Genomic DNA, 23,239 nt, shown 5'->3' on the forward strand with positions numbered 1-23,239 from the left:
TTAAAAAGAAATTAACATCTCTAATGGAATTTAATTTTCATTTTAGTTGTAACAAACATTTTTATACAAAAATTTGGGATATTATTAGTAAAATAAATTAATGATTATACTTTTGAATAAAAAGTTAAAAATGTGGTATTTCAACATAGTTTCTAGTAATAAAACTCTTATATAATATTTTTTTTGTCAACCGATATTAATTAGATAAATCTCAAAAAACCATTTCTAAAAAAACTCTTATCTAATAATATTTGTTTGTTTGAATTTTTAGAATAATTTCAATTTTCCAGCAAAATATTAATCATTGAATTTATAATACAATGTAATCGAAAATGAATTTCATCCAAACTAAATAAATATAATAAAAAGTAAAATGATTTTTTTGAACGCAGCTTTCGTTGTAAAACAAGAATGTTATTACAACTTATTATTCACGTCGCCATCCCCACATGATTTGGGCCCGTACGGATTTTAAATCTAGCCCAATAGAAGTCATCTGATTCTTAACACCACCTACTCATTTAACGTGGCAGCTCAGGACATCACACGTGTCTTCAAATTAGGGTTTTCTTACGACCCCTTCCCATACATTAAAGCCGCCGCCGCCCAATCTGTTTCTCTGTGACGTTTCCAGATCTGAAGCTTGAAGTGGAGTCCTATCAGGTATTTCACTTTTTCTCTTTTTATCCTTTTGCTCGTTGTGATTATGGTCGAGTTTTGTGTGAGAAACGTCTTTTGAAAAGCAGAATTCTCAAACAGCTTTGGGATATAGTTTTTGGAACTCCAAGTTTTAATTTAAGCCTAATTTTGAAGATGAATTGTCAGTATAAATCTTTGATCTGATACTCTATTAGTTAGTATGTGAATTTCTTTTTAACAATTTTCTTATTCATGCGAGAGCTATCAATAAGTATTAGAACAAAGTTTTATACTGACAATTCAATCTTACCTGATTTTCAAAAAAAAGTATATCTTGAAATTTTGTCTTGGGTAGAGTCTTTGATTTTGCTAGATAGTAGCATTAGGTGTTAGATGTTTTTATTCAGAATTTGAATGTTTGCTATGAACTATCTAGATTAATCTACTTGTGGATTAGACTACTCTCCACATGTTTTGGGTTATAATGATGTAAATATCAAAACATTGATGGAGTAGATGGGGTGGTCTAGTCAACTAAGGTATTCTCAAAAATTGAATGGTCTAGTCCGCACTGCTAATGGATGACCATCTATATGTTTAGTACCTTATATATCAAATGATCTTTCATTTTTCCTTGGACAATAATGGCTATGGTCATTACAGTCTCTTTTGCTTCTTCAAAATAATTTTAAGCAAATCTGAGATGTTGTGAGAGATCATTACTCCACCCAACTCTAACTCATAGTATAAGTTTTACTATGTGCAGTTCTCATCTTGGAAAAAAAAATGACTCAAATCAATTTGCCCTTCCAAATTGGGCAAATTGTGGAGGTTAAATCTTTTATCAGAGGATACCGTGGAGCTTGGTTTCGATGCAAGGTAATGCGGCTATCAATACTTAGTGTAACCTAACTCTTGGTTTTGAAGCAAGATAATTGGACTCATTGAGACAACCTTTACCCAAAATTTTTATATCATATAGGTCATTCCTTGATAGGAGTAATGTATGTACAAATGAATCTTGAAGACTAGTTGTAAGAACTACATACCAATCACTAAAACTACATGTTAACCACTATTTGATGTAGTGTCTGTTGATTCCACAAAGTTCTTATGGAACTCTTTTGTTCTTTCTCCTTTGACATTCCTTTTGAGTTGCCATCCTCGCCGCAATTCCAACAACCTTTGTTTTTCAAGGTCCTAACTTAATTTACATGCCCCTCCATTGTTCATCTTCCTCTTTTGACTTCCAAAATATGATTTCTTCTTAGCAACCTTTTTCTTTTAGGTCTCCATCTCAATCAACCTTTCTATTCTTACAGCTCGAGTGGACCCGAGTTCAAGACTCGGGCCCATGTCTCTATTTTTTCATGTGGAGATTATATCCCTGTCAAGTCCTCTTAAATCTAAAGACCAATCTTCTCACTCTTTTGGAGGTGTCTTACACACCACCATACTAAGAGCTACTTGGTTAATTCAATGATTTTTTTTGGAATCTCAAAATCTTATATCTTTTTACATAGAACTCAATGAACCTTTTTGGGTTGGATATCAGTTTGATGCAACCACATCAATTCTTCATTGTCTCTTTTGGCATATCTATGAGGTTGAGCCATATATATCCCTTCATCTAGTTCTCCATGAGAAAATGATGTTTTAACATCTAACTGCTATGGTTCAAATATTTGGGCACTAATTACTTATGAAAACATGTTTTAGCACATGAAAAAAGATTTCATTGTGATTCATCTTTTTTTGCACACTCTTTCATAACAAGCCTAGTTTTTAATTCTTGAACATCCTGATTTTCTTTTGGCACATCCATATAGAGATTCCGTTTTCTTATCATTGACTCTTCCTCTTTGTCCTTGAATGGATTTCTGATGGCAGCCTTGTAATTAGATTGGTATAGCTGATCTCTCCATTTTTTTATGTTAGCAAAGCAATATTTACAAAATTACTTCAAATCTCGTAGGAGCTTTAAGATTTCTTCTCATTATCTCTAGCAAGTTGAGTAATCTGCTAGTTCTAACTTAGATCCTCAACTCCTCTTCCTTAATAGCACTCGTAGCATTGTCATCAGATTCACCAATATCTCCTCGTAACTCTGATGATGTTCACCTGTAGCTCATTATAGAATTCATCTTTAACGTTGTCATCATATTGGAGATACTTTTCTGTGATTAGATATAACTAGTCGAACTAATGTAAAATTTCGACTGTCTTTTTTGTTTTTGATGGTTTATTAGATATTGGATATAAGCAATGAAAAGGGTGAACTAAGATACAAGTTTAAGTATCTCGACTTTCCAGATGAACGTTAGTTTTATCCTCCAAGTATATATCTATTTCGGTTTTCTAACTATTGTAATGTTTTGCAAATGATATATGTTTCAGCTTTAGATAATGCACTGGTCTTTGAAACACCTAAAGGTGGGACAGAAAGTCAGCTAATGCTTCGTCCAAAATATCCACCACTTTATCTTGAAAGTGAATATCTTAATCTCGAGAGTGACAACGTAGAACCTCTTGTCGTCGTTCATGATTCTTGGAAAGTTGGAGATTTAGTTGATTGGTTGAGAGATGACATTTATTGGTCTGGAGAAATTGTGGAAATGAGAGGTAGGAGAGCATGTCAGGTATGAAACATGTTGCTGTTGTGAAGTTTGTCATTGTTCTTTAGTTTTATGGTTTTATCAGTTGTCTACGAGTAACTAAAATTTGACAAAATTTTTGTTGTTTTTTTGCAGATCGAATTGCTTCCTAAACCAGAAGGGGAAGGAGATAGTTATCAAGGTTTGTGTAAGAATTTGCGTCCACGGTTGGATTGGTCAGTGGAAGATGGTTGGAAAGTGCCTTGCACTGCGGTTAGTTTTTCATTTCTTGTATCTGCTCCTGTTCTTGTTTCTGAGATTTACTCAACAGATGGTTAAAATTTTCTGGTTCTTGAATAGTTTGGTAACCTCACTTGTCATAGTTGCTGATCTTGGTTTGATCACATGTGTTGTAGGATGGGAAAAAATGTGCTAAGATCGTGACATCTAAGAAAGAAGGTTAGATTTTTTCTAATGGTTATGTGTTTATTGAATTCGTTTGGTTTTCTTGAAACATATGTTTGACTTATATTTTACATTTAGATGGTGGAATTGGAGATGAATGTGAAACTGCAAAAGAGCAAACGAAGAAAACCACAAAGCAAGTGGAAGGCAATGAAGGTCTTAGGCTTAATATTATGGAATCGGATGGAATTGAAGCTGCTGTGTTGGACATAGAAGAGCTTATCGTTCGAATTGATTGGTTTAAAGGAATATTAAAGCCGGATGTTGGAGAAGGTGCAAAATGTTCTTGGAAGTATGAAGATTACCGCCCATCTTCCTCTGGAATGTGAATTCATAATGGTAGTAGTAGGTATGTGATATTCAGTCCCTTACTGTCTTGTGGTTTGTTTTATAACTCAGATAGTAATTATCCAAATTACCTTTTATTTGATGCAGAAAAAAACTGAAGTTGTTGATGAAGAAAGTAGAGTAAAATGGTAGAATGGACGTACGTGAGTAGGAGGAAGCCAAATATATTAGTAGGTTGACGTTGTTTATATCTTTTTGACAAACTCTAGAATGCTTAAAACTACTAGTTTCAGAGTTTGTACATATGTTTTAGGATTTTATTGGAAACGAATGACATGTTTTGTGCTTTTATCCATGTCCAATAGACAATAGTAAAAGTTTCAGGTCCATATGGATACAATCTTGAATTTTTAAAAAATCTTCATGTGGAAATTGGAACGTAGTGAATCCGAGGAAACGTGAGACCATCTTTTTTGTTTCATTCACAATTTGATCAGCGGTGGGTGATAAGACTCATGGGATTGCCGGATTGCACCTCACATCGGTTTAACATACACGCTTGATCATCTAATCAGCGAGTTTGTACTTTGGACAAAAAACCTCAACGTCTTCTCTCACTCCTATCCTTGAGAGACAGAGGCGACTTCTGATATACTGGAATTCGTATTCCGACCTTACCACTTTTGTTGTAAATGTATTGTTTCCGATTCTAATAAGATTTTCTTTTCATTTGTCAGTTTGTTTTCTCCGGCTTGTCTCTTCTTACGAGATCTCAATCGGAATCCCGCTTGCCATCACTTGATCTCCCCATCCCATCGTTGGCTTATCTCCAATCTTTAACCAAAGTAATATCTTCGTCGACTACTGTGAAGAGGACCTCAACTAGGTCTGAGGCGGAGCTTCTGCTAGGAATCATGGTTTAGATGATGAAAATTTGAAGATACCTTCTTGCAGTATCTTCGAGATGGAAGCGGTGGAAGTCAATCGGATTTGCAATGGCGAACTTTGCAGAAGGAGTTTGGTGGTGGATTCGTGAAGTCAAAGGCGGAGTTTGCACCGGATCGTAGATCTTGGGTGGCACCGACCTTGTCTCTCTCTCCTCCTCGCGTATCAATATGTGTTGTACACGCGACACGTTAGTTTCTTAATCTTATCATATTTGATTTTTTTTTGCCGTTAAGGTTTATTATTTATTGCAAATTATGAGAATTGTTACATAGACGATTTTACAACGGACAATTCCTTCCAACCCTTATTAGATCCACGACAGCGACAACTCCTCTTCTTCTTCTCTATGCCTTTGATGGACACCTTCAATGATCTTCTCTGCTTAGAATCCTGACGAACGGCTATAATTGTGCATCGTTTGAGATCTCCTGCACACTTACCTCTATTAATCTGCAAATTTGCTAATAAATTGTATTATTTGGGATTCGAACCCCAGACCGTCATCTAGGCACATATCGCATATGTCCCCGGTGTCGGATGAAAGAGAGGCCATTAATCATGTCCTATTTGAGTTAGGCCTTCTCTGTTTGTGAACTTAGATTACCTTTTTGGAAAGCGAAGGAATTAAGAGGCCGCAAAGAGGTCATCCGGATCTTCTGTTGAATTATGTGGTTTATCAGAATGGCCCGTAACTCAAAGGTATTTGAGAACAAGGATACCCATCCTGCTAACACGTTTCAACATGCTTTGAAGGAAGCAGAATCTTTCCAAGTGGCATGAGCCCGCAAGAGGATCCTTTCTCCACATGCATGTATCCCATCATTCCATAGAGACACTCCCATTTGACACTCTAGTTTGCTAGGTACATGGATCTTGGGAGGATACTTGCACCTTAACAATATTGGTTGGATTGTCCATATTGGTTTAAAGAGCTTTCGCAGTTGACAAATATATCCAAAGACCTAATCATCAACAACATACCGAAACTCCAAACACCGATTTAAAATGTAAGAGCATATCAATACTGAAGAATGAGAAATTGTAAGATAAAATAGAAAAAGAAAATCATCTCATACCTCGTAGTAGTGGAATGATCAGCCAAAAGATGCAACTTGATGGTTGAGCAGAGAAAGAAAGGTAACCGATTGTGCGGTGAGGTCATAGACTCCAACTAGACAGAATTGGGATTCCAAAAGGACCCAGTGTGGCCGAGGAAAGCTCAGTAATCGCCAATGCATGTATTCAGTTACATCATTATATTGGTCTTTTCCAACTTGTTTGGTGTTTTAAACTTTTGTGTAATAAGACATCAAATATGTAAGGTAGAGAGACTAGAGAGAGTTGATCATGTAATTACCATAAACCCATGGAGGACTAACCGGAACGTACGTGAGAGAAACTTGTATATCTTCATATCTCTGGTAGGTACTACCGAACTGGTTAGGATTTTCACCCAATGTTGCTTCCTCTGATCGTTAGAGATCGAGTATTAGACTGTGGGCTTCCAACCTAAAACCAATTGGCAATAGGTGGAGAGGCTCATATCTTATATATACCACTTAAGATCCTACTCAACTTCCGATGTGGGACATTGTCCCTAATACGCCCCCTCGAGATGATGGCTCTTCTAGCCATTGATCTCGATATGTTTGGGCATGGATCGGCGGGCCAAGTATTGGGCCGAACCGATGTGGATCGGGTTGAGTATGTGCGGATCGGGCTCTGATACCATAAAACATCATAAAAATCCAATACAGAGTTTTGATAGGAAACACACAAAAACATAAGACAAGCTCACATAAAAAATCTACCAAACATTTCTTCTTCCATGGCCATTCCTAAGCGAAAGAGATCCAAGACTCGAAGACACATCCTCAAGCAAAGCTTCATTCATGGCATCTCTTAGATTCATCTCATCAGTAGCATCATGGAAACATCCACGTGTCCTAGACTCACTTATCAGTGTTGCCCAAATCGAACCACTTAGAGCCAAAGTTGTCTCGTTCCCAATCACCCATAAACAGTGTCTTGCTCGAGTCAGTGCCACGTTAGCTCTTTGACGGTTGTTAAGAAATCCGACTTTTCCATTACCGTTACTTCTAACGGTGGAGATGATGATAATGTCTTCTTCTCCTCCTTGAAAACCATCTACGGACCGAACATTCAAAGTGAATTGCTGACCTGATAAGGAACTGTACTTATCTCCGATTTTCTCTTGGATTGCTCTCATCTGTCCTTTGTAAGGTGAGACCACTCCGACACTCACCTTCATCCTCCTTTCACATGAAACTTTGTAAAGATTTGATATAATTTCAGAAATGACAGCAACTTCAACCATGTTTTTGGGACTATGTCCATCACCAAACTCTTCTTTTCCACGTCCAACATTGATAAAAGAAAATGAGTCAAACATGTTTCCTTTAAGAAACCTCTTTTGATAAATACTTTCTTTAACATTTTCAGCATCTTTGATTCTCCCACCATAAAACTCCTTGTTGGGGAAACGACTAATAGAAGGATGCATTCGATATTGAACATCAAGCAAGTGTTTGTTGTGACCAAGCAAAACCAATCTCTCAAACAAGCTTCTTCCGAATTTCGCCTTTTCACACATCTCATTATGAACCATTGCAGGCAATTGAAACTCATCTCCTATTAAAATGGCGTGACGCAGTCCCGGAAGTTGCAATGCAGCAACTGATTCACATTCCTTAAGCTGAGCCGCCTCATCAACCACAAGCAGTTCTACATTTCCTGTCCTTTCCACGTTCATTTCCGCAGCACCCGAGGCTGTGCAGAGGATAATATCCGCGTTTTGAAGACAAAATTTCCTAATATCTTCGTTTTCTAACATGTCTGGAATCTCAAAACGTTTTGGAAGTAAGCGTAGAGCCTTGAGGCAATCATCACTGAGTCTTTTGAAGCAATCAAATCTGAAATTTCCTTCCTCGAAATCAACCCTAGAAGAATTCTCCCTCAAGAAATATCTGATACGCTGAAGAGTTTGACGAGAAGCAATCATTTTCTTCACATCTTCATATGGAAGGTAAACCTTGGGAAGATGTGTATACAAATCAACGATGCATGTCTTCACTTCTTCACTTAAGCTATTAAAATTCTTCTGAACGAATTCTCCAAAAGTAGGAATGTTAACAACAACTTCTTCCCTTTCATCTTCTTCATTCATTCTTTCAACTTCTTCTAACTCGTAGACATGTCTCTCATACTTTCCCTCGGGGTTTTCAAGAAACTGTATCAGTGACTCTAATCTCTGCATCCATCCAGAAAATGGTGAAAACAGTTTACCAAGCTTACCAATACGCTCATCAAGAAACACATCGAGAAGAACATGATCGTTCTTGTTAATCCCCATTCTGTCCCGGTTTCCGGATAAAATGATATTCCCTAGCCTGTAAGTAGCATTTTCCGCTGTCGAGTTTTCCTTAAATAAGGATAAGAGCCTTGATGTAACTTGTACAATAGCTGTGTTTGTAGGAGCACACACAACTGTCTTGCACCTTAGTTTGAGAAGGGCAAAGAGAAGAGTCGCGACCGTCTTTGTTTTGCCTGTTCTAGGAGGTCCCCATATCAGTTTCACACTGTTCTTATGGGTACAGTTTCTTGTCTCAAGGCAGCCCAAGATTGCATCCTCTTGGGAAGAGTTCAATTTCGTTGAACGGATTATATCCAAAACAAGGTCAGATCTCCCATCATTTTCAGAACAAAAACATTGTTCTGTACCCTCAGTATTAGCCTGAAGCACACTCTTGGTTAGAGTCGATATGTCAGCTTCGTTGTGCAAAGCATTCCAAATTCGAGTGTTTGTTGTTAAAGTCATTAGAAAAACACCGAAGCTATAGTTCTCAAGAGGTGATATCGATCTAGACAAATGAACAGAGATTTTAAGATTTTAAGATCACCTCTATAGTTCTCAAGAGGTGATATCGATATTAGACTGTGGGCTTCCAACCTAAAACCAATTGGCAATAGGTGGAGAGGCGCATATCTTATATATACCACTTAAGATCCTACTCAACTTCCGATGTGGGACATTGTCCCTAATATCGAGAACTCTGATCGCCTGAAACCGAGAATCTGATTCTGGACTATGGAAAGTTTTGAAATTTGGCCGGAAAATTGAAACCCTAAATTTTTTTTGTTTTGAGAGAGAAAACCCCTAAAAACCCAAGCTCTGTTTGGTGTATCTCTTTCTTGGGAAACAAGTTCTTTTATTGCATTTTTTTTCCCTATCCTCGTATTTTCCATACAAAATCAATGTTAAATTTTAAGTTTCAATTTTGTCCGCAAATTAGAAAACTTGGCAAAGTAACCTTCTTAGTGTAAAATTTTTAGAATGCCCTCAACCAAATTTTAAAGTGTTTAAAAAAAAAAAATTAAAGTGTTTAAAAAAAAAAAAAAAACACGAAGAGCCAAGTAACCTTATCCATTCATACGCCTCAAACAGAGACGACAGCGTTTGAAGTAGAAGACAAAGGACAGTGCAAGAATCTCTTATCAACATGAGAAAACCATCAAGCAAAAAAAAGAAACACAAAAGCTATCTCCGAGGTTAGAGCAATGGCAGCTGTGAACTGCCATTTCTTCCAGCTATCACGACATCTCAAACCTTCTAGGCCTTCTTTTTCCTGCTCTGCTTCTCAACCTTCACAAAACAACATTAAGGTAATCACATCACCATCAACATCATCAGAATCAGGAGTTTCCAGACAATGCAGCTTTGATATGATAATGCTTCTAATTTCCCTATTAGGTAATCATAAATGGAGCTGCTAAGGAAATAGGTAGAGCGGCTGTGGTGGCTGTGACTAAGGCTAGGGGAATGGAGTTAGCTGGTGCTGTCGATAATCATTTTGTTGGCGAAGATATTGGCTTGGTGACTTAGCTTAAAACCCATCTGTATACTATTCCAACTGGTTGGTTTATCTATTGATTGACTCCCTAACTCTAATGTTCTTGCATAGCTGTGTGACATGGAGGAGCCTTTAGAGATACCTGTAGTGAGTGATCTAACAATGGTGTTAGGCTCAATATCTCAGGTGCCATTATTTTCTTAACCCTCCCTGTCTCTCTGTTCTCACCAGATTTAAATTCTACGGAACAACCTAAACGAATGTCTTTAGTAGGGAAAAGAAGTCGGAGTTGTGATCGACTTTACAGACCCATCAACAGTGTATGAGAATGTAAAACAGGTAACCAATTAACTTCTCTTTTTGTCAAGCTCATATCCAGTAATATGGAAACTATCACTGTGTTAATGATTTCTGAATCTATCAAGGCAACGGCATTTGGGATGAAGAGTGTGGTGTATGTACCTCGGATTAAGCCAGAGACAGTATCTGCGTTGTCTGCACTATGTGACAAGGCCACCATGGTGAGCACAGGGTGAGATGAGATACTCGCAGATTATTCATTACGTTCCCTTTCTTTGTGAGGTCGAGTCTGTCCTGAAGCAACAATTGTTAGACGAGAGATGGTTCACTAAAATCTAATTTCGTCTCTGCTTGCGTTATAGGGATGTCTTGTAGCACCAACTCTATCCATAGGATCTATACTTCTCCAACAGGCTGTGATCATGGCCTCCTTCCACTACAACAATGTAGAGCTAGTGGAGTCAAGGCCTAATGCAGCGGTATGCCATAAACAAAAAAAAAACAATTTTAATTTCCTAGAATTCTGGGTTTTAACTTTGACACTTGTGGAATGTTGATCAAGACTAATTAAGGCATATAATACTTCAAAGAGGCTAGTTAAGAAAGAACAATATAGAGCTTTTTCATATAGAGCGCATATGCAGCTTTTGACATTGAATCACAAGAAGTGACTTAAACGATACCTATGAAATGCAGGATCTTCCTTCTCCTGAAGCTATCCAAATTGCAAACAACATATCAAATCTTGGTCAGATCTACAACAGAGAGGATAGTTCAACTGATGTTCAGGTAAAGCATGAATAAGCTTGCAGATATGGACCAGTTAGGGATCCTGTACATATTATACATAAACAAAGCTGAGTTTTCCACATATTTCCAGGCAAGAGGTCAAGTAATCGGAGAAGACGGGGTTCGTGTTCACAGTATGGTTCTACCAGGACTACCATCTAGTACACAAGTCTACTTCTCAAGTCCAGGAGACGTAATTAATAATACTTGACCTCTTGTTAGATCACTCAAAATCAAACTGAAAATTGGATACTCTATTTTAAAATTTAGGCTACATAGCTCATTAAAATTCTTCTGATACAAAATGCTGTCCACAGGTTTACACTGTTAAACATGACATAATTGACGTAAGGTCCCTAATGCCCGGCCTACTCCTAGCAATCAGAAAGGTGGTACGCCTCAAGGTAACATGGAAACAAGCAAGAATTCTCCATCCATTAATCTCTTACTGTTATCTAATCACTTGCCATTATTCTCTTTGGTTTTCCAGAATCTGGTTTATGGCCTCGAGAAATTTCTGTAGGAACTGAAGTGTTTCACCAGTCAAAGATAACATCATCATGAACAGCTCATGTCATCCTGCAAGACATATGAAGTTAGGAAATAGGTTGATATTTTCTTTCATCATGATACGAGTGTTCAATATTTAAGGTGAGAACACTAACAACGTCGAACAGTATCCCAAGGATTTCATATTAAACAACTACTACATTACTAATAGATTTACGGCCTGGAAAATAAGATGTTCAATGCTTTTGGTTACTGATATTTTGAAGTTTAGGTTCACAAGTAAGCTTGTATATTACCAGTGCTACGTAGTCATCCACAAGTAACATGACATTCAGAAGTCTTATTACTAAATCAGCAAAGAAAGTAAACAGTTGGCTTTGGTCCAATTAACGTTCTATGAAATGTACAAATTCCTCCCATATTCAGATGGAACAGCGACGAAGCATAATTACCAAGATGAAAAGTCTGTCAAAGTTGAGACTGCACAATTTTAACTTCAACGAAGCCCACCAAAACAGAACAAAATAAGCAACAAATCCTTTAATCCATGGGAACAATCTAACCTCTGAATTTCTCAGCCATAGCTCCAATCCAGGCTCTATCTTTATCGCTATATGCATATCCAGCAGTAGAGGCCACCAGCAAAAACCCATTCACTTTCTGCGGTTCATTTGTATTTTGTACGAGAGGTTGCACAAAAAGAGAACGCGTCCCATCAGGAAGTATATCCAAAGATAGTGCAGAACCTAAAATAAAACTGAAAGTTAACATATATTTCAACACCATAGAAACAAAAGAGTAATATTCCATGCATTCAGGTATACAATAGATCGACAATGCTGAACAAATTCAAGACCGTGCGATTGAAGAAAACACAATACCTGCATACTGAGGGAAATAAAGGGTCTCCTTCACATCAGCCAAGCCAATCTCATCCACTTTTTTCTTAAACCAATCATGAAGTTGAGCCTTTGACATTTGATCTGGACAATTCCAGTACCCGCGAACACAAAGCTCGCCTTGAACCGATATCAACTGAACAAAATACAATCTTTCTCAACTAAGGAACATATCAAAGATCAAACAAACCCTTATCCAAGAGAGTACACCATACCACAGCTATAGTACTTGTATTCCTCAACAAAACATACGTTGCCCATGCTAAATCCTCTTTCAAAGAATCTCCAATATTTGATGATATCACAAAAACCTGCTCTCCTTCTTCAGGGAGACTTCTCTGCTCCACTACAGAACCCTAAACACACAACCAAACAACACCAAATAAGTGAACAACAACAACAAAAGTTTTTCTTCACAGAATCTAAAAGTTATGAATTTACCTTAAGGAATTTTCCAATGTAAGGTAAAGCTATTGAAAATGCAGCTAGTGATAAACCCAAAGCCTCTGATCTCTATCACCAAAAAATTCACAAAAAATGCTAAAGTTCATAGCTTTAAATAGCAAAAACACTGTGAAGCGAAATTGTTACTAATTACCATTTGAGATTCACTGATTGGAGCAGAAGCTGAGAAGTGGTTAAGAAGAAGAAGTGATCCAAAGCCGTACCCGATCCATCTCGGTAGATAAGATTCGTCAAACCCAGGAATTCCTACAGACGCAGACACAAATCAATTTCAAATCTTTCTCGAAAATAGTTGGGAAAAATCTGAGCTTTGAAGTGGGGAAGGAAGAAAATACCAAAAGTGAAGCGAAGAACAGAGAGATTGAGTTGTTGATCAGATGTCTTTGATTGTGGAGAATCGTTCTCTGTACGAGCGAAGATTCGTGTTGACCTTTGGGCGCGAGGTTGTAGCGCGAATTTAGGATGGAACGGGAAATTACAAATTTGAATACTCATCTCTCTCTCTTTCAGATGTCTTCGAGTCGAATAGTTTCTGTATCCGCCATTGATGATTTCTCGAAGAACCTCTCTGCTCAGTAAGATAGAGGCCCATTAAGAGCAGGCCCAGTTGTTAACGTCTCCAATTATTAAGTTAATTTTCAAACCAAAATTGTTACTTTTGTAACTGATTTTGAAAATTTCACAAACATTTTATGTAATTTATTTACAAAACGGGATTGCTAAATTTTCCCGCCATCTCTAATGTTTTGTGTTTAAGAAATCAAAGTTCAATAGTTCCACAAAATGCAATGTTTTAAGAAATTATGGAATCATGTAAATATTTCGAGAATCTAGAACTATTATTATTGTTTTTACACTAATTATGTATATAAAAAGGTTAGAACATATGATGAGAAAAAATGTTTCTTAGGATAGGATATATGATCAACACATGAATCTGTAGGTTGTAAGACTTTTTTTTTATAAATCATATATATGAAAGGAGGTTAACTCTCTCCCACAACTTGACACATCAGCACATAAGAGCTTGCCACCTAGACTTCATAAAATAAGTAATACAGAATTAGTAATTAATTCAACATAACAACTAAAATAGGAGGATATAATTAATCAGAACTTGAACCATCACTCTTTCTACATTTTTTTAATTCAATATATCCTCTTTAATTTTAAGATCCACTTAAGTGGCTAAAGTGATCATAAAATCCAAACATGCTATACATATTCTTTGCCTAAAAATTAGACGATTATTATGTAAGAAACTAAATAAATATGCAGATTAAATATATCTAAGCTTTTCGAGATTTATACTAAGAAAACAAGTAATTTGAAAGATGTTTGAGGAGTTATCCTTATAACTAATACGTAAGATATAAGATTATGACAAGAACTTACTAAACTTTCCAAGAACATCAAATTGAATATGATTAGATTGAATATGCATATACATGGTTAATAAAGACATGTTATATATTTAGTGTAAGAAATAAATTGTATAAAATTTCACCGTCTCACAATCTAAACATATAACCAAAAAAACAAGAATATATAAATTAAATGAAAATCTAGAACAACAATAAAAAACAACTCAAGCACATTCGTTTTTCAGATGAACTAATATAGTTTCAAAAACAATTACAAATCATATTTATGTTTCAAAATCGATGCATTCAACTCTACTTTATATGAACATACATTATATAAAATAATTTGTAAATAGTAATACATAAACCCGCACTACGTGCGGGTACTCATCTAGTATTTCTTAAAGCAACCATAATGTCAACTATCAAAATTATTAGTAAAATTTAGGGTTCCATTAATTTATGAAGTTGGTTTAATGTAGTGGTTAAATGGATTGATAGGAAAGTTTAGATGGAGAGTTTAAGACCTATCTCAATTTTATCATTTTTTTTTGCTTTGAATATGATTTTGGACCCCTCAAATTATAGGTAAATATTTAGGCCTTTTTCTTGTATTTTTGTCAGCATCTTTTTTTAGAATTGTTTCTTTTTCTATTTTTTTATAGTTATCATATCGATAATAAATATGACATTGTAGCGTATGGCGACGGAAGAGGCAGAGTGTTAGCACTCATTTGGGCGATACAAGCTTCCTATGGCTTCGGGCATAAGAAGGTTATTTTTGAGGGAGATAATCAAACCATCACCCGAATGATAAACACAAAGTCATCTAATCCAAGGCTACAACACTTTCTCGACACTATCCAAAGTTGGATACCAAGTTTTGAATCGATAGAATTTTCTTTCAAACATCGAGAGCAGAACGGATGTGCGGATTTCTTAGCCAAACAAGCCATCAAAGAGAATACTCAATGGTCTCTGTTTCATTCTTGTCCTTATTTTCTGAGTCCATATGTAAACAACGATTACTCTTAAGTTCTAAATAAAGTTATAAGTTGGAAAAAAAAAAAAATATGACATTGTAGCATAGTGTGAATTTTAGAGTTCCATTGGAGAGATTTTAGTGCCAAAATTACACTAAAATAGTGTTTTAGAGTCCCATTGAACTTTGTCTTAGGCTTTTTAGGTTTAGGCATGATAACATGGAATCCACCACATTACTTTTTATTTTTGTAACTCTAACACCTATTTTTTCGTATATAAAGAAAAAAGTGTTAGTAGGTGTGTAGAATTTGTTATTCAAGATCTCGTATTCAAAAATCTAGATTAAAATTCAGAAGGAAAAAATGTTGTTAAAGGAAAAAACAAAAGGAGATTATGAAAGAAAGAGCTAAGTAAATTTTGTAATTAACCTCATGATCAGAAGTGTTACTTTGTCCAAACCTCACCTAAGTAACTAAAATACAAATGAAAGTAAAAGAAAAAAGTGAAAAAAAAAATGATTTGCTTGGACTTTTTAATCAACTGAAATCCACTTACCAATATATAAACCTCATTTTTTTCAAATTTTTTTCTCTAAATTTCTCAACTTCTTAACTCTGAAAGAGTTTTACATCTTTTTAACATTCTTCTACTATTACATATTATACGACATCTCTAAATCATATATAGTACAATATCTTAACATTCTCAACTAGAACTGCATCTGCAAAAAAATTCACATTTTTACGTAATCAATACAGACTTTATGTATTGACAAAAACACATATCCTAAAAAAAATCATATCTTTGACCCCCCAAAAAAAAAACTAACATATCAACAGAACCTCTAAAAACATTTAATCGGAATATTTGTATTTCCCTCTATACTCAAATGGACATATGATCACACAATCTAAACATAAACCACCTTTGGTATGTGTACAATCTATCTGGAGCATAGAGAATTTGACCCAAACGGGTGAGTTCTGATTCTCTACGACGAAGTCACCCGCATGATGATAAACCCACCTCCCCGACTCATCCAAATGTCGTTCCGACATAGCGCATTGGCCATCCGATGTAGACAACTGAAACCGGACCGGTTTGATGTCCCAGCCATGAACTTGGTCCAAACTACATGTTTTCCTCCCACACTTTCTAATAGGTTTGCCTAATTGTATCTTGAAAAGTAAACTGTATTTTCCGGGTGCAAATTCGAATCTGATTTTTCCAACTGCTTCTAACCACCATATTTGCCGGAGATAAGTTATTGATCCAAATCTGAATGAACAAAAAGTTCAATAAAATTACAAGTTAAGAACCATTGATCATATGAAATTAATCATAATGCGAGTGTTGGTCCAACTCCAAGTGGAAAATGTTGATAAGCTCTAACTTTAGTTAAACTATAGACTATATGTCACTTAATTATGATATCACAAGTGGAGGAAATATTCGATCTCATCTAATAGACTTATAAATAAGTACTTAACACTTTTTTTTTTTGAGTCTTATGTATATGCAGTACAAATGAAAGAAATTAGTAGTGTTTTGATTGGTAGATAAATGTCAAAGTAACAACGAGGCCTGCTAATGATAGACTTAGCACAACTTATCTACCAATCAAGTGTAATATATATCAAATATATAGATAAATATATTCATATTGAAGTCATACAGTGGGTTAATGATTATGCATAAATATATTTATATTCTACTTGTTCCTAATTTCGGATAATATTCGAATCATATATGTGGACAGAATCTGGATAGAATTTCCAACTAAACATTATAATTATTAAAGAAATATATGAGATATATATATAATACATGTGGGGAAATAGAAGGAAAAACCGATTGTTGAAAGAAAGCCATCCAATTATTGGGTATGATCGAGCAAATTTGGGATAAGAGAAAATGACACATTCATCGACGACCCAAAACTTTCCCTATTCACTAAACAAACCAGCTTTTTGAGCTTATCTAAAAATTCTATATGTACATAAATACATTACCTGTAAATTTACGTATTCATATATCTATATATACATTGTGTACGTCATTATACATTTCGTATACGTGTTGATTAATATCTTCTATCTAAGATTCTTAGAGAAAACCAAAATCTAACATCACCTGAACATTATTTAATTTTCACTTTATAGTTCCCTCAATTATTTCAGAAAAATATCTACTATAAGAAGTTTATGATACTTGAGCAATAATACATGAGTTATGATATTTTTCTTGTTTCTAAGAGACATGAGTAGTATCTTTCAGTTTATCTCTAGATCTGGTTTATGGAGGAAAAAAAAAAAACGTTTGAGTAGTTTCTTTTTTTACGTAGTTAATAATACTATGTTTAGAAATTCTTACCGAATTGTTGCATGAAAAGCTATTGTTGGTTACTTTTTTTGGTTACTATATACTTTTATGTCTATTCTTAGTAACTCGTTTAAATTAATATGCAAGTATAAAAATTGACTTTTATGTTTTCAGGTTTCTTCGTGAAGTGTGTAATTACGAAATGTGTAATCATCAACTTTGACCAAGGTTATGGCATGATTATATGATTTGTAGCCAATAATAACATTGTTATTTCTTGTTTACATTATCCAATGATTACAATTGAAAGGGAAAGAAAGAAGTGTTGAAAAAGTCTTTCCCTTTATACTAGAACTAATGATAGGTTTAAAGCACAATTAAATTCTCAAATCAGCGAGAGTCTAACTTTAAGGTATTACTAAATCAAAGTGGATCATGGATATTCGATATATCTCGAGATTAAATATTCGATAAAAATATAGCCATACCATGTCAAAATTACTGATTTTTCTTACAGACTATCTAATTCGTGTCCGGCCTAAAATGTTTTGACTACGATGAAAACAAAATGAGAAAAAAAAATAAAAATGAAAAGAAAGAGAGAGGTGTAAAAAAGGACCTGGATTCATCGGAAGAAATATGTTCCCAATATCGGCGATCATCAATGCCGGTTATCTTCATTGCCTTTGGTGATATCGCCAAAAACACTTTCCCACTTCTCTTGTCCAACCATGCTTCCTTCTCAATATTACAATCCAAACATTTACTTTTATATTAATATTAATTTATCAAATAAATCGCAACCTTTGTTCCAAAAAAAAAAAAAAAAAAATTCGCAACCAACTTTTACAATATTTTTATATTTTTAAAAAGATAGGAATCATCTTTTTTTTTTTTTTTTCTTTTGTACACATGACAAACCCCGATCGCCCGAATTTTAAACGTAGCATTTTGATATGATTTGCAAGTCAAATCCAAACATACCGGAACCACTTATCTATAATATGAACCAGATTTTATTCATATTTTTCAATTTTATTTCCTCTGCATTCCCTAAATATAATTGGTAATGAAACCGAGTCACGAAAATATCTTTCAAACTAGTGATGCATGTTATCCTCCATTCATTTCAGTTTTTCTTATTTTAATAGTTCCTCTTTCTATACAAATTGTATTTATTGTTATTAAAAAACATCCTACGACCGAAAAAGATGCGAAAAGCTTAGATTATAAAGAAATTTTAAACCCAAAATGTAACGAAAGTGTGTTTAATTCAAAAGAAAAGAAAAAGGTAAAGGAAAAGTGTGGAAAATAGTAATAGCTTTTATGTGTTAGTTAATATATTTAGGCATGATGGGAATAACTATTATACTTTAGGCATGAATTTCTAACATTATCAATGGATTCGTAGAACATATTCTACTGTCTCTAGAAGCTTTTCTAACACTTGTTATTGGTCATAAAATGAAATAATAGGATAAATTAGACATATTGACAAAAAATACTCCAAATAATATATTTTTAATAACCACTCTGAAGGAAAATATTTTAACACCCCAAAGAAAAATCTAAGGTGGACGTAATTGGCCATCAAATAATCAAAAGTTTCTAAACACAGAAAAACAAAAAAAAAACATAAATTAATATTATTTGACAAAAAAAAAAGATGGAAAGTATAGAACCTTTGTGCCGGTGTCGAAGAGGTTTGGTCGGCAAAGCCTTGCATAGATCTCTTTCTTGCGGTAAATAAGTTTGTCTTTTACTCCTACTTGTTGTTGATCTTCAAGAATTCTTCGGACCAGAAACTTGTAGTTACTAGGAAGCTTGTCTTCCCACACGGCATCGGATCTCGACGCCCTATGAAATGATTTATTTACCCTAGCAAGCAGGCAGATCTCCGGTGGCTCCATGTACATGAACATTGCTGTTATACAGTTCTCAGGCACATCTTCGAGGCCGCATAACTTTCCGGCAAAAGGTTCGGATCGGACGATGCTCGATGAAGCCGCCCCCATATATTGGTAAAGATTAGATGATATAGTATATATGATTTTCTCTTTGATCTTTCCTTTTCTTTGATCTGTATGTATTCAAGATTTGGGTTTGATGTGGTGGAGAAGTAGAAAATATATGGATGAAAGAGATGGGTTTGACATATTTACGATTCTTTTGTTCTTTGTCTAATGGGAGAAGTTAATGGCTTTCTTGGTTTTAAAGGAGAGAGAGAGAGAGGGTATTGTATGTGGGAAGGGGAAAATAAATTAATGTGAACAGAAACTATTTAATTGTTTTCTTAGTAAGAATATTTGTGATTTGGTGCAGCTTATAGATGTCGCTAATCTATCAACAAGTTCCAGTGTTTTTTAACTAGATTATTCGATGATTTATTATGACTTTGTCGTGTATATTTGTTGGACTACTCGTTTCGCAGTGCTGACAAATATTTTATTTAATATCAATTCAAATAACAACGGCGTAAAAATACTAAAATGAAAAGAAAAATAGTTGAAAAAGCAGAAGATTGTTTTTTAAAAAAAAAAGAAGCGGAAGATTATTAAAAGGTAGACTATTCAATTGCCGGGAAAAAAAATCAAGGGATTCAAATCTTTTAATTTTGTAAGAATTAATTTCCTCAAATATGTTTTTTTTTATTTAATCTTCTAAGAATACATGTAGAGTTATATTGGGTGGTTATTTTCTTACGATATAAAGAAAATTACTTAAGGACCCGTCACTAAGCATTATTATAAGAAAAAGAGAAAGACATGTTGCAAGGATTTTATTTGGAATATATTCAAAGTGTATGGTTTCATGTGACAAACTAGTCACCATGAAAGATGCTAATCATATCACAATCCTAGTTACTATTTATTAAGCTACATATGGTTTGCATTATATAAAAAAAGAGTATCCATGCTGTTAAAAAAGAAGAAGAAAATATTCATATAATTTTTTATGACGAGCCAGCGATTTGATCTTCGTCGCAAAAACATTTGGACCTCATAATACTACATAAATAAGTTTTAGACAATTACAAATTGAAATATATGTAAAATTCTCATTAACATAAAATACCTTTCTATCAAGATCTAGTGGGTGCAAAAAATCTAGAAATAGTTGATGGCGCTTGTGGCCAACGCATTCTAACCAATAGGATGGCGAGAATTTGATTTAATCATTTGAAATGTTTCATAAATTAGATTAACATTTTTTTTTTGGATAAAACAAAGAAAATGTTTGAAAATACATTCACGTACATAGCATGAAGTCCATCATCAAGTGGGTTGTGTCATTTCTTTGTGGGTGGTTAAATTTCTTATTCACGGATGTTAAATGTAACCACTCACAAAAAGTGTAACTGGTGGACCATTTATTTCATTTCAATAGCCAATGTAACTATACCAGTAAAAAACACCTTTTAAAAAAAAAACTATACGATTAAGGTTCTTCATTATTCATTATTCTTTAGGCCAATAGAGTAATAGAGATAAATTTAGATTTAACCTTACTACGATGATTGAAGTAGAGACACCTTGCATATCAAAGTAGTTAAACATTGGTTACATTCGGTATTTAATTGATTAACGTGAATCACGTGATTCACGTCTAAGGTATAGTAATAATAAAATAGAAAATCTGTCAAATCTGATAAGCTGGCTTTCAGACTAGTGACCTACATATACCATAGAAAAAGCATAACACCAAAGAAACGAGGCTTTTGTAATAATTGAGAGTGTGACTTGCGGAAGAATATTGTTTGAGGAATTTAGAAATTTGCGATTTCTTTTCGAATGAACAAATTTAAATAGAACCCAAGGAAAAGTTTGCCCAGGCTACAAATGGTTACATATTTGAAAAAACAAAAGTGATAGAAAAAAAGAAAATATTTAGGTTATTTATTTATATAAAGTTATAAATAAGTAAATCTTTTGTTTGCATTAGCATTATGGTCTAAAGCTCCGTTGTGCAAACGCAGCAAATCTGCATAAACAAAACAATAACACAAAATAAATAAATTACTAAACTATATTCATAATTAATTATTGTAGGTACCTTTCAGTACATTATATAAAAACGTAAATTAATTTTTCTATTGTGTTCATACCTTGTTTTGCTGTAACCAAAGGGAAATGCATTCCTCATGGTAGTTATGAGCACATGGCAAAGTCGATAGCGTATCTCCCTCCTTGAAATCAATGATACATATCGGACACCTTCAATATTCCACAAACCGATTAAAATCCCAACTTAGACAATATATAACATTGAACAAAGATAGAAAATATATTACTGTATTTTGTTTCACAAAAATTGTGTAAAAAATATAAACCGACATACTTCATAAAACAAAATATTGTAGACTGATCACAATATTGATTTTGAAACTATTCATACATATAATGGTCTTACTGAGTTTTTTCGGATACAAGATTTCTCGTTCTAGACGACGAGGTAAATTTATGAGTTGGTATTTGGCCAATTCTCCTCTTCGACAATCCTTTGTTGACTGCTCCGATCGATTCTCCTAATTGATTCAGTTCCTAAATCATCCAAACAAGAGTTAAGCCATCATACCTTTTTTATATTACAATAGAAATTGATAGACAACATTATTAATTATGTCTAAATATATACTTCATAAGTCATATTATCAGGATCGATGTTAACATCAGGAGGAAGAGAATGAGTACTGTCGTCAGATGAATCATGAGAAGAACTGCCAACATGACTTTGTTGCTGGGTAGATGTCGAACGGTTCACTACAGATTAAAAGTGAAACGTACATATAAAATACGTTTCGCAGATATAAAAATACTACAATTTATCTTTAATGTTGAGAATTTAACGTTTAACATATACCATTTAGGTCTTGGAATTGATGGGTAACATCGTCAGTTAACGCATCATGATTCGCCATGTCTTGTGTTTTGGATCAATTTCGACATGCAATATTAGACATTAACCAAAACGCATATATAATTATATAACCACATTACCGACTGAGTTATTAAAGTAATTATTCGTCAAAAAAAAAAGAGATGCGAAAATAAATATATACACTTACATTCTTGTTCTTGTAGCGATTTAGCAAACTTTTCGTCATCGCTTAAGGAGATTAGAGAATCTACACAGCAAAAAAAATGTAATGAAATATATATAGTCATTTTTTTAAGGTGTACAAAAAAATATTGGTAAATTACATATTATGGCATAGTTAGTACACAATTTACAGTTATTGAACTTTCATGTGACTCAAATTAATATTAAAACTAAAGTAAGAGGCTTTTTTTTTTTTTTGGGAAACATGTATTCTTCATAATAAATGCCTCAATTCCTTTCATAATTTGATTTATTAATTTTGAAAGCATAACAAAATTACTTTCCATATTTTGCCATTCTCTTGCGACGGCTTGATCATCTGCAATTACAGAACGGTTCACTACAGATTATAGTTTTTAAAAAGAAAAATAAGAAGCTTATACCTAATTGTCATACAATTGGGATGATATTGATAACAAGTTCAATGTTACTCAGTAATGATTCTAATTAGATCAATGATTCATCAAAACGAAAAACGAAAAACACACTAGACCGAACCGGGTGGGACAATGGTTGACATTAGGTATCGTTATAAACAATTGTTGATGAAACTGCCGACCAATACCTGTTTGATCATCATCATACAGCAAAGATGCCGCAAAGGCTTCATCCATTTCCATTTGTTTCGATTGCATCATCACTCGCATGTTATAACAAAAAAAAAAGACGACCTGAGAGTGAGGGATTGAAGGCAAAGATTG

The 23,239-nt window shown here is 34.3% G+C and overlaps 8 protein-coding genes, 1 long non-coding RNA gene and 1 other non-coding gene across 16 annotated transcripts; 5 read left to right on the top strand and 5 right to left on the bottom strand.

The window, feature by feature from the left end:
- The first annotated feature begins 441 nt into the window (after positions 1-441).
- AT5G52070 (Agenet domain-containing protein) lies at positions 442-4,875 on the top strand. 6 transcript variants are annotated; one of them, NM_124586.4, is made up of 8 exons: positions 442-663; positions 1,406-1,518; positions 2,889-2,958; positions 3,037-3,278; positions 3,390-3,506; positions 3,650-3,692; positions 3,777-4,047; positions 4,134-4,875. In NM_124586.4, the coding sequence occupies exons 2-7, from the start codon at positions 1,426-1,428 to the stop codon at positions 4,025-4,027; spliced, it is 816 nt and encodes a 271-aa protein (NP_200020.2). In that variant the 5' UTR covers positions 442-663; positions 1,406-1,425; the 3' UTR covers positions 4,028-4,047; positions 4,134-4,875. The 6 variants fall into 6 exon arrangements, with proteins under 6 accessions (NP_200020.2, NP_001331711.1, NP_001331707.1 ...); NM_001344980.1 differs by having other exon boundaries at positions 533-663; positions 1,385-1,518; positions 4,134-4,440; NM_001344978.1 differs by having other exon boundaries at positions 2,889-3,278.
- On the top strand, positions 816-962 carry MIR4245. The gene has a single exon (NR_143037.1). It is a non-coding gene; the product is annotated as a microRNA ath-MIR4245 precursor (primary transcript).
- A 1,677-nt stretch (positions 4,876-6,552) lies between the features above and the next one.
- AT5G52080 (F-box associated ubiquitination effector family protein) lies at positions 6,553-6,660 on the top strand (the record flags this gene model as incomplete). Its single annotated transcript, NM_124587.1, has 1 exon — positions 6,553-6,660. The coding sequence occupies one exon, from the start codon at positions 6,553-6,555 to the stop codon at positions 6,658-6,660; it is 108 nt and encodes a 35-aa protein (NP_200021.1).
- An 81-nt stretch (positions 6,661-6,741) lies between these two features.
- AT5G52090 (P-loop containing nucleoside triphosphate hydrolases superfamily protein) lies at positions 6,742-8,772 on the bottom strand (the record flags this gene model as incomplete). Its single annotated transcript, NM_124588.1, has 1 exon — positions 6,742-8,772. The coding sequence occupies one exon, from the start codon at positions 8,770-8,772 to the stop codon at positions 6,742-6,744; it is 2,031 nt and encodes a 676-aa protein (NP_200022.1).
- Positions 8,773-9,357: 585 nt separating this feature from the next.
- CRR1 (Dihydrodipicolinate reductase, bacterial/plant) lies at positions 9,358-11,656 on the top strand. The gene is made up of 10 exons (NM_124589.3): positions 9,358-9,617; positions 9,706-9,828; positions 9,917-9,991; positions 10,079-10,144; positions 10,231-10,326; positions 10,468-10,584; positions 10,802-10,894; positions 10,986-11,087; positions 11,212-11,298; positions 11,385-11,656. Exons 1-10 carry the CDS (start codon positions 9,513-9,515, stop codon positions 11,415-11,417), a joined length of 897 nt encoding a protein of 298 aa, NP_200023.1. The 5' UTR covers positions 9,358-9,512; the 3' UTR covers positions 11,418-11,656.
- AT5G07885 lies at positions 9,368-11,473 on the bottom strand. Its single transcript, NR_143038.1, has 4 exons — positions 11,362-11,473; positions 10,789-10,937; positions 10,268-10,541; positions 9,368-9,597 (listed from the first exon to the last, which is right to left on the bottom strand). It is a non-coding gene; the product is annotated as an other RNA (long non-coding RNA).
- On the bottom strand, positions 10,944-13,329 carry HCF208 (chaperone (DUF2930)). Of its 2 annotated transcripts, NM_001036983.3 has the most exons (7): positions 13,104-13,329; positions 12,902-13,014; positions 12,745-12,816; positions 12,519-12,659; positions 12,286-12,439; positions 11,968-12,150; positions 10,944-11,473 (listed from the first exon to the last, which is right to left on the bottom strand). In NM_001036983.3, exons 1-7 carry the CDS (start codon positions 13,261-13,263, stop codon positions 11,469-11,471), a joined length of 828 nt encoding a protein of 275 aa, NP_001032060.1. In that variant the 5' UTR covers positions 13,264-13,329; the 3' UTR covers positions 10,944-11,468. The 2 variants fall into 2 exon arrangements, with proteins under 2 accessions (NP_001032060.1, NP_200024.1); NM_124590.2 differs by lacking the exon at positions 10,944-11,473 and having other exon boundaries at positions 11,731-12,150; positions 13,104-13,315.
- A 301-nt stretch (positions 13,330-13,630) lies between these two features.
- Positions 13,631-15,167, top strand: AT5G52115 (ribonuclease H superfamily polynucleotidyl transferase; the record flags this gene model as incomplete). Its single annotated transcript, NM_001344983.1, has 2 exons — positions 13,631-13,644; positions 14,798-15,167. The coding sequence occupies 2 exons, from the start codon at positions 13,631-13,633 to the stop codon at positions 15,165-15,167; spliced, it is 384 nt and encodes a 127-aa protein (NP_001332178.1).
- A 519-nt stretch (positions 15,168-15,686) lies between these two features.
- On the bottom strand, positions 15,687-19,784 carry PP2-A14 (phloem protein 2-A14). The gene is made up of 3 exons (NM_124591.6): positions 19,121-19,784; positions 18,058-18,176; positions 15,687-16,394 (listed from the first exon to the last, which is right to left on the bottom strand). Exons 1-3 carry the CDS (start codon positions 19,451-19,453, stop codon positions 15,971-15,973), a joined length of 876 nt encoding a protein of 291 aa, NP_200025.1. The 5' UTR covers positions 19,454-19,784; the 3' UTR covers positions 15,687-15,970.
- A 1,993-nt stretch (positions 19,785-21,777) lies between these two features.
- AT5G52130 (uncharacterized protein) lies at positions 21,778-23,185 on the bottom strand (the record flags this gene model as incomplete). The annotated part of the gene is made up of 5 exons (NM_124592.1): positions 21,778-21,963; positions 22,074-22,198; positions 22,504-22,563; positions 22,819-22,857; positions 23,104-23,185. The coding sequence occupies 5 exons, from the start codon at positions 23,183-23,185 to the stop codon at positions 21,778-21,780; spliced, it is 492 nt and encodes a 163-aa protein (NP_200026.1).
- Between the last annotated feature and the right edge of the window lie 54 nt (positions 23,186-23,239).

This window comes from Arabidopsis thaliana, chromosome 5 (genome assembly GCF_000001735.4).
Source record: "Arabidopsis thaliana chromosome 5, partial sequence".
NCBI lineage: Eukaryota > Viridiplantae > Streptophyta > Magnoliopsida > Brassicales > Brassicaceae > Arabidopsis > Arabidopsis thaliana.